Source organism: Pogoniulus pusillus, chromosome 18, assembly GCF_015220805.1.
Source record: "Pogoniulus pusillus isolate bPogPus1 chromosome 18, bPogPus1.pri, whole genome shotgun sequence".
Lineage (NCBI taxonomy): Eukaryota > Metazoa > Chordata > Aves > Piciformes > Lybiidae > Pogoniulus > Pogoniulus pusillus.
In genome coordinates this window covers 22,650,452-22,665,016 of record NC_087281.1, presented here as the reverse complement: position 1 = coordinate 22,665,016, position 14,565 = coordinate 22,650,452, and the positions used below count along the sequence as shown (strand labels likewise).

Here is a 14,565-nt window from a genome sequence, read left to right as displayed (position 1 = left end):
CAAAGTGAAAAAAATTCAGAACCTCCTATTATGCATTCAGTCTGCTGTAATATAAAGCATTCTGTATCACTATTCTGAAAAGAACTGCTGTAATTAGCTGAAGAAACAGACAAAAAATAATGGAAATTTCCATTTTCAGCCATTTCACAATCACATTTCAAGTCAGAGTTCTGTGTGGGAATATGCAGATGCAGTCCTAACACATAAGCTTCCAACATTTCTCCTCTTGAAAAAGCTTGAGAAATCCTCCAAAACATTATCCTCTGCACATACCAGTTGACATAACGAGGCAGGCAATATTGATGTCAAATGATATGTGCTGCCTAGCCCTTGTTCTCCAAATTCATATTATAAAATATGTTAATAGTATAATTAATATGAAAGAAAAAAATAGAAATATGCAAAAGTATTTCTTTACTAAGCTTAATCATGTGATCTAGGACCATTGTTTGTTATGGTATGATTTAAATCCCACTAAGAAAGTATAGTTAGAGAACTCTAATGTCAAACTTATTGCTTGTTTAGCTTAAAGTAAGGATACTTAACAATATAACAAGGAGAAAGAGACACTATGTATCAACCAACTTCATCTTTAACGTGGTTTCACTCAGGTCAGTTTGATACTGAAATGTTTTATATGCTGAAGGTTTGAACAATATTTTCTGTGATATGTACAAAAAAAAAAGCAACCTCAACACAAGTAAAATTCCTCAAATTTATAGAACCAAATGACATTTTCTTTCTTTAAGGTTTTTGCATCACTGAAGGAATCTATTATTAAAGAAAAAAAAAAAAGGAAAAAAGAGAAACTGTTCACCTAAAAGACAAAAATGAAGAACTAAACCTTTTACCTGGTGATAGAATCCAGCCTGAGCCATGGGATCTGGCTGTGCCCACCTATAACCCACGTGAGGCCATGAAGTGAATGTCTCCCGTCTGTTAGCTTCACTATACATCAAAGACCTAAAAAGGTGAATAATTCTACATTACCCAAAACTGCCACTTATGAGAAAAAAAACAAACTATTTATGAGATATTTCCAATGCTTTGGTAACAATTACAACTACCATGAATTGTTATCTGTAACCTGTACAGTTACCATTAACAATTACAGAAAAGCTAAAAAGTTGTCTCATTGGGGTGCCTAAAGCAGATCCTCAGCACAAGACTAAAAGCAACACAACAACCCTTAGTGCAGCACTAGAAACCACAGAATGTTAGAGATTGGAAGGGATCGCCAGACATCAAGTCTACAGCAGGATCACAGAAGGCAAGCTGAACAGGAGCATATCCACGAGGGTTTTGAAAGTCTCCAGAGAAGGAGACTCTGCCTTTCTGGGCAGCCTGTTCCAGTGCTCTGTCACCCTCACCGTAACGAGTTAATCCTTGCAGTGAGGTGGAATCTCCTGTGTTTCAGCTTGTACCTGCTGTTCCTTGTCCTATCACTGGGCACTACCAAAGAGAGACCACCTTCATCCTGACAGATCCAGACATCCCTTCAGATATTTACAGACGTTAACAAGATCCCCTCTCAGCCTTCTCCTCTTGACAATAAACAGCCCCAGTTCTCTCAAGTCTTTCTTCACAGGAGAGATGTTCAAGTGCCACATTCATGCTTGTAGGTCTCCATTGGACTCTCTACAACAGGTCCCCTTCTCTTTTGAACTGGGGAGCCCAAAACTGGACACTGTATTCCAGATCTTGTTGGATAGCAGCACAGTCTGATGGGGTGTCAGACACCCCTTGCAATTTTGTACCATCAGTGAACGTGCTGGAGATACACTCTGAGAGCTGGCCTTGGCAGAAAAGACTGAGGCAAAAGCAGCATTCACTAATTCCGTAATCTCTGAATTGTCTGTCACCAGATCTCCCACCTCATTTAACAGTGGCTCACTTTTCCCCTATTCTTCCTTTTACTCTTGATGTATTTAAAGAAATCCTTAGGTTTTTTCCAGAGCTTTATCCAGATTTAGTTCCAAGAGAGCCTTAGCCTTCCTTGTTGTATCATGACATGCTCTGACAGTATACCTATAGTACTCCCAACTGATCAGACCATTTTTCAACCTACTGTGGACTTCCTTCTTCCAGCTGAGTTTTTCCAGAAGCTCCTTGCTTACCCATGCAGATCTCCTGCATCCTCCACTACACTTCTATTTCAAGGGTATACACTTTTCTTGAGCTGGGAGGTGGTGTTTGAATATGAACCAGCTCTCTTGGACCCCCTTACTTTCTCAAGATGTAGCCCTCAGGATACTTTTAAGTAGACCTATGATTAGGACAAAATAAGCTTCCAGGTAGTCTATTTGGTCTAACTGGAGAAAAGCACTGAACACCCAAAGCTACTCCACATTTAGGAAATATGCAAAATCAAGCACAAGAAAACTGCTGGAGTGTTGCTCTTTTTTTTTCTTTTAACATGACAACTACTGCAAAAAAATGGATTTATTAGTTGAAGAGATATGAATACACATATACCTCCCCTGGCACAACCTGAGGCCATTTCCTGTTGTCCTGTCACTTGTTACTAGAGAAATTAAACCAACACACATCTTACTACAACCTCCTTTAAGGTAGCTGTAGAGAGCAATGAGGTCTCCCCTCGGCTTTCTTTTCTCCAGACTAAACAAGCCCAGTTCCCTCAGCTGCTCCTCCTAAGACCTGTTCTGCAGAGCCTTTGCCAATTTCACTGGACCCACTCCAGGACCTCAATGTCTTTCCTGAACCAAGGGGTTCTTGGAACACAGTTCTTAAGGTGTGGCCTCACCCAGTGCTGGGTAGAGAAAGGCAACCAGTTTTCTGGTCCTGCCTGTCACACTTCCTGATACAGGCCAGATGCTCTTGGCCGTCTTGGCCATCTGACCACACTGGTGGTTTATATTCAGCTATCTGTCTACCAACACCCCCAGGTCCTTCTCTACTGGACAACATTTGAGCCACTCTATCCCAAGCCTGTAGCACTGCATGAAGCTGGTATGACCCAAGAGCAGGACTTGGCATTTATCTTTGTTGAATCAAGGGTAAGTGCTGGGATCAAGACCAATACAAATTCAATTTCTCTGGCATTAAAATCAAAGTCCAAACAGAACTGTCTTGTGGCACCCATAAATGCTTCTCTACAGCACATGATGCATTAAACAATGTACTGGTACCTAACTGTACAGAATAGGACTAGTAGCTTTGGCAAATAAACAGAAGTAATCTAAAAGCTTATACTGGTGCAACTAAGAGGTCAACTTCACCACTTATTTTGTCTTAGTATACCTGTCCACAGATCGCCCAGGTCCCACGCCAAGCTCTGGTCGTGCACTGGGCAAGAGGTAAGATAACCTATCCATCACAGAGGATGCTACAGGTAAGGCAGCAATGTTCTGATTTATCTTCTTGAGTTCATTTACAATGGCACTGGCGACAGACTTCAAAACATGATGAGGAAGGTGGAACATAACCGTTGCCCACTAAATGAAGGGAAAAGTAGAAAAAACATCTGGTTTATGTTTTACAACTTTAACATCTTCACAACAAATAGATCACAAAAGCATCAAAAGCAAGCAAAGGTCTTGCACATTCTTCATGTCAAGAAATAATACAAAACCAGCAACATGGACACGACACAAGGAAAGTTCAGTAACTTCATCTTTTAAGCTTGGTGGGGTTTATTAATTGGGTTCATCAGCAAGAAACCAAGCATTTTGTTCTTTCAACAACTGACATTTCACACAGAGGAACTAAGGCACACATAAGACATTCCACCTTCTTCAAACAAAATCTAACGCGCTGTCAGGCATTCTGCATGCTTCAGTGGCAGCCAAAGCAAGCTGGACCTGGGAATCCATGCTACCAAATACAGAGAAATTCTTACCTTTGCAACTTTATGATTTGCTGCTGTTTCATGTGAGGTATTTTTTAAACCATCCTTCAGCTGTGTGATGAATAAGTCATATCCCTCTGTACTAGAAACATCTACTTTTTCTATGCAAGCAGATAACAGCTGCTGAGCCTGAAATGCAGATGCACAAGAAAAGTTAGCATCCACACTGAGCAACTACAGACAAGAATTACACCTGCTTTGTTACTCTGGGAAACACAACTCCTCACATCCTACTTTATCATCTTAATTTCCATAAAAGACCCAGAGTTGAGTAATTAGTTCCAAATCTTACTTTGTAGGCTAATCAATAGATAAACCTCAGCAATGGCAGTAACTACTACAGGCTCCCTCAAGGAAATCTTAACAAATATTAAATAAATCAGTCATATAAACAATTAAAACATAAATTAAAGCCAAAGAAAAACAAGACATCTATCATCCAATGCTTTGCCTTCAAAAGGATTCATTCAGCTTTAGGGACAAAAAGTGAGAACAAGAACAAAATTTTGGCAATTTTCTGAGTACCTCTCTATCTTAAAAAAGGTAGATGAAAATGAGAAAAACAATGTTGCAACAAAATGAAGAGATAAATTGCTTACAATACTAGTATCATGAAGCTGAAAAATCCAAGCTAGTTTGAAATCTAGAAATTCTTAAAACTCAGAAATAGTATGTCTAGAAAGGAACACTATAGACATCCATTTACAGACCTTTTTCCTGGCCCCATCTAAACAGATGTCCCTCAATTTGTCCCCTCTGCTAACTTCATGTTGATAAGCAAGACTTAAAGGCATGCTTTATGTGCAAGGCATAGAGAATTCTGTATCTGTTGTTAGGTGGGCTAAGAACTGAAAAATGGCTTGAGTTGGAAGGGACCTTAAAGATCTGCTGACTCTACCCACCCTGTCACAGGCAGGAAAACCTCTTTACTAGATCAGGCTGCTCAATGCCTCATCCAGCCTGATCTTAAAACACTCCTAGAGATGAGGTACCCACAACTTCTCGGGGCAACCTATTCTAGTGTCTCACCACCCTCATCACAGTTTCTTCAAATGTCCAATCTGAATCTACTCTGCTCTAATTTGAAGTCACTGTCCCTTATCCTACCACCACATGCCCTTCTCAATAGTCCTTCTCCAGCTTTCCTGTAGGTCCCCTTCAAATACTGGAAGGTTGCAATAAGCTCTCCCTGAAACTTTCTCTTCAGAACAGACTGAACTCCCTTAGCCCATCATCATAGGAAAGGTGCTCCAGCCCTCTGATCATCTTCATGGTCCTTCTCTGGATTCTCTCCAACAGGTCCATGTCCTTCTTGTGTTGGAGGCTCCATAACTGGATGCAGTAGTCCAGGTGGGGTCTCACCACAGCAAAGCAGAGGGGCAGAATTGCATGCTGGCCACACATCTTTAGATGCAGCCCAGCATATGGTTGGCTATTTGGGCTACAAGCGCACATCACCAGCTCATGTGAAGTGTCTCATCAACCAGCACCCCCAAGTTCTTCTCTGCAGGGCTGTTCTCAATCCACTCATCACTCAAGTCTGTATTTGTGCTTGAGATTACCTCAACTCAGGTGCAGGACCTCGCACTTCGCCTTGCTGAACTTCATGAAGTTGGCACAGGCCCACTTCTCCTGCCTGTCAAGATCCCTCTGAATATGCCATTCCTCCAGCACATCAACCATACTGCATAGCTTGCTGTCCCAGTACCAATCCCTGAGGGTCTGCACTCAGGTCTCCATTTGGACACTGAGTCATTGGTCACAACTCTTTTGAGAGCGGCTACCTAGCTTATTTCTCATCCACCAGGTGGTCTATCCATTAAATTCATGTCCTTCCAAATTAGAGACCAGGATCCTACAGAGGACAGCATCAAATGCTGTGCACAAGCCCAGGAAGACATCATTTGCTCTTCCTTTATCCATCAATGAAGTGACCTTGTCATAAAAAGCCATATTTGTCAGCCAGGGTTTGCCCTTTGCGGAGCCATACTGCTTAACACCAACCATCTCCTTGTTTCCCATGTGCCCTAGCAGAGTCTTCAGAAGGCTCTGCTCCACTACCTTGCCAGGCACTTGAGGGCAGATTGACTGGCCTGTAGTTGCCTGGGTTTTCCTTATCTCCCTTTTTGAAAATGGAGTTTATGTTTCCCCTCTCCCAGTCAGTGGGAACTTCACTACACAGCCATGACTTTTTAACATCTGACAGAAAGTGGCTTTGCAGCTTCATTCAGGACTCACAGATGGGTCTTCTCAGGTCTTATGGTTTTGTGAACTCCTCAGGTTTATCAGACTGTCTTGAACCTGGATTTCTCTTACAGTAGGCAAATCTTCATTCTCCCAGTCCCTGTCCTTGCCTTCTGCAACTTGGATGGTAAGCCCTTATCACTGAAGATCGAGGCAAAGAAGTTGTTCAGTACCACATCCTTCTCCATATTGTGTGACCAGGTCCCCAGTTTCCTTCCAGAGGGAACCCACGTTTTCCTTGTTCCTTTTGTCACTGATAAACTTTAAAAAAACCCATGTTCTTGTTACCCATGATATCCCTTAGCCAGATTTAATTCTGTCTGAACCTTAGCTTTCCTAACCTGATCCCTGGCTACTTGCATCTCCCGTAGGCTTTTATTTTTGCAGCTAACAATGCTCAGGAGCTCAGTGTTCATCCATGCACACTTCCTGATACTCTTGCCCACCCTTCTCTGTCAAGTTGCATTGCTCCTGGGCTCAGAAGAGATGATCCTTGAATACTGTCCAGCTTTCTTGTTACATAAAATCTTTCAAATTGCAAACATGGGGAAGTATTTCCTAACAGCAAGGATCAGTCAGTCCTTAAAACAGCCACAAACTGTTCCAAACAGAATGGATCTCGTAGTTCAGATTTGTTTGACTGAAAGCACTATTCTAAACATTATCAAGGGCAGATGCTTTTCCCAAACAAAGAATTCATCTTGTTTGTAATTGAAACTGTGGTACAGAGTTATTTTCAAGGTCTACTACTTCATGACTACTACAATGGTGAGAGCTACTTTCATCATTACCAAATGCCTTAGAGTAGAAGCAACTGTTAGCTATCTTGTACTAAAAAAGAATGGAAAATAAGAAATGCTATGCTAGCTGAAGGTATATCAATGCAACAAAATCCTAAGCACTACACTCCATGCAAAACTGTACACATTAGATTTACTTGAAGTGATGCTAAGTGCTTAGTTATATTGTCTTACATCAAGAGCAACCACACTACAGCTGCAATAGTTGAAACATAAAAAGGAAACCAGGTTTGCAGGTGGAGAAAAAAGATTTTCATTAAGCAAACTGATCTAGTAAGAAGATTCCAGTATTAATTCTCCACATGCAGCCACATCACGTGAGCTGATTTTGATTGTGTTTTTTCCCCTGAAAACCTAAATCAGAAAAATTCAAGTAGCCCAGTCTGACTGCCAGATGTGCATATAAATTCCATACATAAGCACTGACAAAGTTCTGGAAATTAATCCCTATTTGTGGTCACTAAAAAGTTCTCTTGTCTGAAATAAAACACTGTTTGGCAAGCTCTTACTTGTTTCAGATAAGGGTAACTTCAAAAATCTGTTGCCCTATGACACCTAATAACTGAGAACCTTTTTCCAATACATGCTGTTAATATCACACTAGAAACTCAGGGTCAAATGTCTGGTTTCAGTATTTCCTTGCCCACCCCAACTTACCTCTGTAACTGGCAATTCAAGCTGAACCACATCATCTTGTTTCGAAACTGGCGTTTGTAGAGCTGTGTCTAGCAGCAAGATGCCATTCAGATCTTTCCTACATCCTACTGCATAATCATCCACAAAGATCACTTTATCCACAGCAGAAATATACTGACATTTCACTCGTCCACCTGGTTTTGCTATAAAGAGAAAAACAAAAACCAAGATTTGTTTAGAACACACAAGTCCTTTAATATCTGCTCCGGGAAGTAACACAAAACTTCAGCAAAATCTTTACTTCTTAAAATGATAAAAAAATGGAATTTTATCTGCTTTCACCAAGCTGATGTGTTTCCTATGTTAAAAAGCAAACATCCAAAATCTATACATCTCAGCAACAACTACAATGTTTTTTTCCTTGTAATGGAAGGAGAACTAAATTACACCTTTCAAGCCTACTGTAGATGCTCAATGTACTTAACATACTTAACACTGGCTGGCAATCAAGAGTAAGAATTAAACTGTATGAATTGACATGACAATTAGGACAAAATTATTAACTTTCCATTAGGGCTGACTGATGCTATTTGATCAAGGAAAACAATACTCAAAGTTCTGAAAACTAAGTAGAGATATACCTTGTGTCAATGCTACACACATTCCCTGAGGTGCTGAGGCAGCTTATTTCTGGTCAGCACTGCACATGTGATGTTGGTAACAGGTTAGAGAAGTTAGGTGGAAGTAGAGAAAGACTGTCAACAAATAAATAAGCAATGGATATTACCCCCAGATATCTCTAATACTAATCAACATTATTACATGCCATGTAAAGGGAAAACTGCTCAGAAAGTGTAAGCTGCTGCTACAAAAGCAAGCTGTATATATCTTAGAAGTATACTGATATACCGTCCAAAGAGCAAAGCTTAAATCACTGCATCACCAACCACATCTACTGCTGTTGCATGGGAACAGAAGTTCCATCAAATTTTGTGTAATCAAGTCCTGTCCACTTTCCTCAAACAGTAGATACTGGTTTTAGCATGAATAATTAAAACACATAATCACAATTTAGGTAGTTAGTATCCAGAAAAACCATCCAGATAGAGACTGCCACATAATTCTGTTGTCTTCATTTTTTGATAAAGTTAAATGTCCAAATACAGAGTCTCCAAATACAGAGCACATCAGTCCAACCACACGTCTTTGGGGTATCCTCTCTTGAATGCTCAGGTCAAGAATAGTTGTCACCTGCTCTTCTCACCAAAATTTTGGAAGCAATTTGTATGCTCTCAAAATATAGGCCATACACCTTTGTCTACATGAAGTATACTGCAATTGTAATCACTGCTATGACAGTCTGAAACACTTCCAGAGCACTGGAATAACTTCAAAGTTGAAGTTGCAAGTCCTAGCTCAACTGAAGAACATACTCCAAGTGGCAAATGAACTAGTTTCAAACTGTGTTTTTGCCAGCATTGTAGCTCCTCACACAAGACTTTCTGCAGACAACACAGCTGCAGGAAAGGAAGCAATTCTACAGAAAAATAATGGTTTTGACTAAAATTCAAGCACAACTTTTAACATCTTTTAAAAGTGCAAGTTTCAACAATGTACTGGAAATGTTCACAGAAACAAACTGCAAGGCATCTGATGCCCCAGAGACTTCAGCAGATTCACATGATGTCTGCAGATTATTCACAGAATCATAGGATCATTTTGGTTGGAAAAGACTGGTAAGACCAAGTCCAACCATTATCTAACTCTACCAAGCCTGGTGCTAAACTATGTGCCTTAGCACCACATCTGTGCATCTTTTAAACACCTCCAAAGACACGAGTCAACCACCTCCTGGGAAGCCTATTTCACTGATAATTCAGTGAAGAAGTTTCTTCTAATACCCCATCTAAACCTCCCCTGCTGTAACCTGTAGCCATTTTCTCTCATCCTGTCACTTGAAGAGACCAACACCCACCTCACTTCAACCTCCTTACACGGAGTTGTAGAGTGAGGTCTCCCCTCAGCCTCCTTTTCTCCAGACTAAACCCCAGTTCCCTCAGCTGCTCCTCATAAGACCTGTTCTCCAGACCCTTCACCAGCTTTCTTGACCCTTCCCAGAGAAAGTGGGAAAAGCAACTGAACTTGTGTGTCACAGCAAACACTATGAACTACTTTGCACTTTCCTTATTTCCTGAGAAGTGCAGGAGTAAGCTCATGCCCTGTTCAGCAGCCTGGAGGAGTCCCAGCCCTTATGGTTCTACAGGCCAGACTATTATTGTTTTATTATTCCTGTTGTGAAGTTAATGTGCCCTCTGTGTAAATAGTCTCAATTTTTGGAAGTCAATTAAGTTTACTAATGAGGCAGATAACACATCTAATCAATACAACATTTCAGCTTCATTAACAAAACAAATATTAGTAACTGCAGCACAAGACATACATTACTGAACAGTTGTGTTTCTCACGGTGCTGGTTAATATTCAAGTTGGTTGCACTCACAGAAAGTTATTTACAGTTGCCAGGTTTATTTCATTTAAAGCAGATAAACCAAAAACAAGCTCCCTTAGGCTAAGCTGGATCATTTTCTTGAAGATCCATCAATCAACACTCTGGGAAAAAACATTTTGCAACTGACTAGTTTACACTGTGAATAGCTTCTGAAGTGTTGACAAGCCATTTTACCGACTCAGGAGTTTAATTCTTCAGTTCACAGGCTCACAGAATATCAGGGGTTGGAAGGGACCCAAGGAGATCATCGAGTCCAACCCCTCTGCCAGAACAGGACAGTGCTATCTAACACAGATCACAGAGGAACACATCCAGACAGGCCTTGAAAGGCTCCAGAGAAGGAGACTCCATGACCTCTCTGGGAAGCCTCTTCCAGTGCTCTGTGACCCTTACTGTAAAGAAGTTCCCTCTTGTGTTGAGGCATAACCTCTTTTGCTGCAACTTACACCCATTGCTCCTTGTCCTATCACAGGGAGCAGTGAGCAGAGCCTGTCCCCCTGCTCCTGGCAGCCTTCGGATACTTATAAACATTTAACAAATCCCCTCTAAGTCTTTTTTTCTCCAGACTAAAAAGCCCCATGTCCCTCAGCCTCTCTTCATAAGCCATGCCCTCTAGTCCCCTATCCATCTTCATAGCCCTCCACTGGACTCTCTCCAGCAGATCCCAGTCCCTCTTCAACTGGGGAGCCCAAAACTGCACCCAGTATTCAAGCTGAGGTCTCAGCAGGGCACAGTAGAGGGGGAGGAGAACCTCTCTTGATCTGCTGGACACACTCCTCCTAATATACCTCAAGATCCTATTGGCCTTCTTGGCCACAAGGGCACGTTGCTGTGCCATGGTTAAGTTGTTATCCAAGTTCAGAAACTTGTTATCCACATTCACAAAACACATTTCAAGATGGTTCTAAAACCAGCCACAAACTGTATCATAGTTCACATATGGCTGGCTGGTCGCATGATTAAAACAGCCGGCTGAAAATCAGGAAGCTAAAGAATTTACAAATCACCTCTATATAAGTCACCACTTCTGTAGAAGAAATGCCTAGAAAAATTCAGGCCAAAATGGTTGAATAAATCAAAAACTAAGCTGAAACAAAAAAACTTAAAACATTGTCTAAACAGCAAAAAAAATCCCAAAACCTAAAGGAGGCAGAAATGCTCAGCTTAAAATGCCTTCTAACTCCCATATTTGCCACAACTGGGTTGAGTTAATCAAGAACAAGACTTGTGATCTACAGTTTATCTTTTCCTTCAGCAACAAACAGGACAGTGTTGTTTCAGTATCTATTTCATTTTATGAGAACTCATTTAATAATCTCTAGAGCAGGAAGATGTGGTATCTGGGCCAAAGCATTAGAGACTGCCACATGAATATTAACTAGATATGTTAGATCAAGCAGCTACTAACTAACACTGGCACTTAAAATGTTTCAGAACATAAATAAAATCCCACTGAGATCAAGGCAGTTCATCTCTCACTAGCTTTGCAGGCACAGAGTCCTCTTCCACTCTATAGATGTAAACAGAGATTGAGTCAGAGGAAAACACTGGTGAGCTCTTTGTGCCCACACTCTTCATGCTGTTCCAGATCTCTGTTATCTGACGTTACCGCTGCCTTGCATGCCATACAAAACTCAGAGCTTTACACCATTATCCTGAGAACAAATTATGAAAGATTTCACAAGGTATTCCACAATCATTCCTGCAAATTCAAGTAACTTGTGAAAGGTCAAGTCCCTGCAATTCACAAACACCTCACAGAGGAAAATGCCTTTGCCAACATTTCCCCCCCCAAGTGAAAAACGATGACAAATTTTTTCCAGGAAAATTCTATTTCACAAATTGCACAGACAGATTATAGCAGCATCCACCCAGAATCAGAGACTGGCAAGGAATACTTCACAGCTCAGTAACAGGAAGTTCCCGTTCTTCAAGAGCCATTTCCATCGCAGCATTTCACAACAAAGAATCTTTGCCAGATGAAACTTTACCACCAGTCATAAAAGCGGCTAGAGCATCTGAGTTCACCCATTATGTACCCTGCAGTCTCTGTAAGAGGGGAAAACATCTCCAGTCAGGGCACTTTTTGAACTCCCAAGACTATCTGGCAGGAAACAGTTTAGCTTCACCCTCCCACAAGCACCAATATTGTAAGTAGCTTCCAAAATATCAAGCTGGGAGAATCATCGATCTCACAAAAGCAGATGAGTGGGATGCACAGCAAGTGAAAAACTGGCTGCTTAACGATTCAGCATCTACCTGGCAGCCATTCCTGAATGACAATGAGCAAAGCTCAGTAGGGTTTACTGCATTCATCAATGGATTGGATGATGGGTCAGACTGCACTTTTGGCAAGACTGGATGACACCGAATGAAAGAGATGGAGGGCAACTGATGCACGAAATGGCAGGAGTGGCCTTTAAAACGACCTTAAAAAGCCAGATAAATGGCTTGACAAAACTTCCTTAGGTTCAACAAAGACAAATACAAGGTCTTACACTTGGTATACTCCCATACCATCAAAAGAAGCTAGGGACCATTAGCCTCTACTAAGAAATTTTGAGCCCATATCCAGAATACCATGTCCAGCTTCGGCCCATATGAGGTACCAGCACATATATGAAAGTGTCGTGAAGGGGTACTAAGACAGCTAAGAAGGCTGGAGCAGACCACACATGAAGAAAGACTAAGATAATTGGGCTTGCTTAGTCTGCAAAAAGGAGTAAAAGAGCCTAGGAGGAAATCTAACAGCAGTTTTCCATTAGTGCAGCAACAGTTCAATGGATATACTAAACCTTCCACTTGTAAACGCTTTTAAGGAAACTCACCACTGAACACAGAAGCTATAAGATTTGATCAGGGGAAAATACAGATAACCCCATATTTGGTCCAAGACAGGAGTCTAAACTGTGTAGTGAAGAACTTAGGAAGGCTATGTATACAAAGGTGCTTTCTGGTAACAGCCTCAGCCCCTGCTAATCTGTGCTCTGAGAACTTCTGAGACAATAGTTATTTCCTTTTTGTGTAATGACTACAAGGTTGTTCTCCCACCATTTTGTCCAGCACCGTTGCAATTGCACACATCCTGCATCCACAATATTCTGTAGCCAGGAACTCCACATTTTACTATTTCTTTCAACTTCTTCTTTTGATACTCTCAGCTCTTACTCTAGAGAAATAATCAACTCCCGATTTACATTTTTGCACACTTCCAAAACTTTACAAATCTCTCTCACACTCTTATCTCCCTATTCCAAATCATCCTCATCATTATGTTTTTCAGACTGAATGCATAAACCATCTCACATCTTCAGCTTCTAGCACTGTTAAAATCTGAGACTGAAAAATCAAAACTGCACACATACAGGCATTTGAAATGGACTTAAATTCTCCACTGGGCTCTTGATAATTTCCCTAGTATTTGCTTATGTGATAACTACTGAGTGTTTAGCCTGTACTTCATATTTCTAGCATAACTCCAAGATCTCATTCTAGCATTATCAGTCAGACACCAACTGCACTAAATTCTTATGTCCTTCTAATAACTGGAAGATGAAGTAAAACAGTAGATACATTCGTGTTTACGTTACATCTAAAAGTGAAACTACTCATTAGGATGCCTTCTCAAACTCTAAATTTAGAGAAGCTGGCAAAACTGAAGGGCCTTATACATTTAAGACACACATTTGCAGCACAAGAATATTTGATTATGGTGACTCTGTAAGTTTAAGTTTAGTTCTGTCACTAAAAGGAGACATTTGGAAAAGCAAACTTAAATCTTGTAAGACTGATCTTGCTAAGTTTGCTAGGCAATGGGAAGGAAGGTCCTCTGAAAGTTAACACTTTTCCTTTCTCTGCATTGAATGGAGAGGAAATTCAAGATTATTTGTTGGAAAATGCTAATATTGTTCATTCTGACTTAGAAAAGCTATTAGAAGCTGAACAGAAAAAAACCACTATTAAAAAAATTCTATCACTCAGTGTTGCATGTCAGCATTGACATCATAATACGAACTTAAGATCCCACAGAAAACAGGCCAACTCTGACAACCACCAGTGTCTTCTTGCTCTCCAATAAAATGCTCCTTATAACCCTAGTCTTCACTGCCATCTGCCCAGCCTCCTGCTTCCTTAATCCTTCTCTAACCTCTTCCCCATTGTCATCCAGCCACTTCATGATAGTTCTCAATTCCATCCCTCACCCTCCTAGCTCGTGTCCAGAAGAGGTTTTCCATGACAGTCTCTGTAGCTGTTGCCCAGTAGACAATTTATCACACTCTTCTACATCTGCTAAATGCTCAGATGAAGTCCTGACTGCTTCACACACAGCAAGGTCAGGGAAGTGCAGTGGATCAGTTTTCCCTCCATGAACTGTACAGGGGACTGAAGAATGCTGACAGACTGTGGAAGCTTTCATTAACTAGTACTTGAGACTGGGTATGTGTTTTCACTAATGCTACTAATTTTCAGGTTTACTAAACTGAAAAGCAAATATTCCAAGATACACAT

The 14,565-nt window shown here is 40.9% G+C and overlaps 1 protein-coding gene across 4 annotated transcripts in view; it reads right to left on the bottom strand.

Moving 5' to 3' along the window:
- BIRC6 (baculoviral IAP repeat containing 6) overlaps positions 1-14,565 on the bottom strand; it is a 158,438-nt gene that overhangs the window by 136,592 nt on the left and 7,281 nt on the right. For all 4 annotated transcript variants that reach the window (XM_064158738.1, XM_064158740.1, XM_064158741.1 and 1 more), the window contains exons 2-5: positions 7,570-7,751; positions 3,860-3,997; positions 3,262-3,455; positions 852-963 (exon numbers count right to left, since the gene is read on the bottom strand). In XM_064158738.1, coding sequence (XP_064014808.1) covers positions 852-963; positions 3,262-3,455; positions 3,860-3,997; positions 7,570-7,751 — 626 coding nt within the window. The remainder of the gene's footprint in view (positions 1-851; positions 964-3,261; positions 3,456-3,859; positions 3,998-7,569; positions 7,752-14,565) is intronic.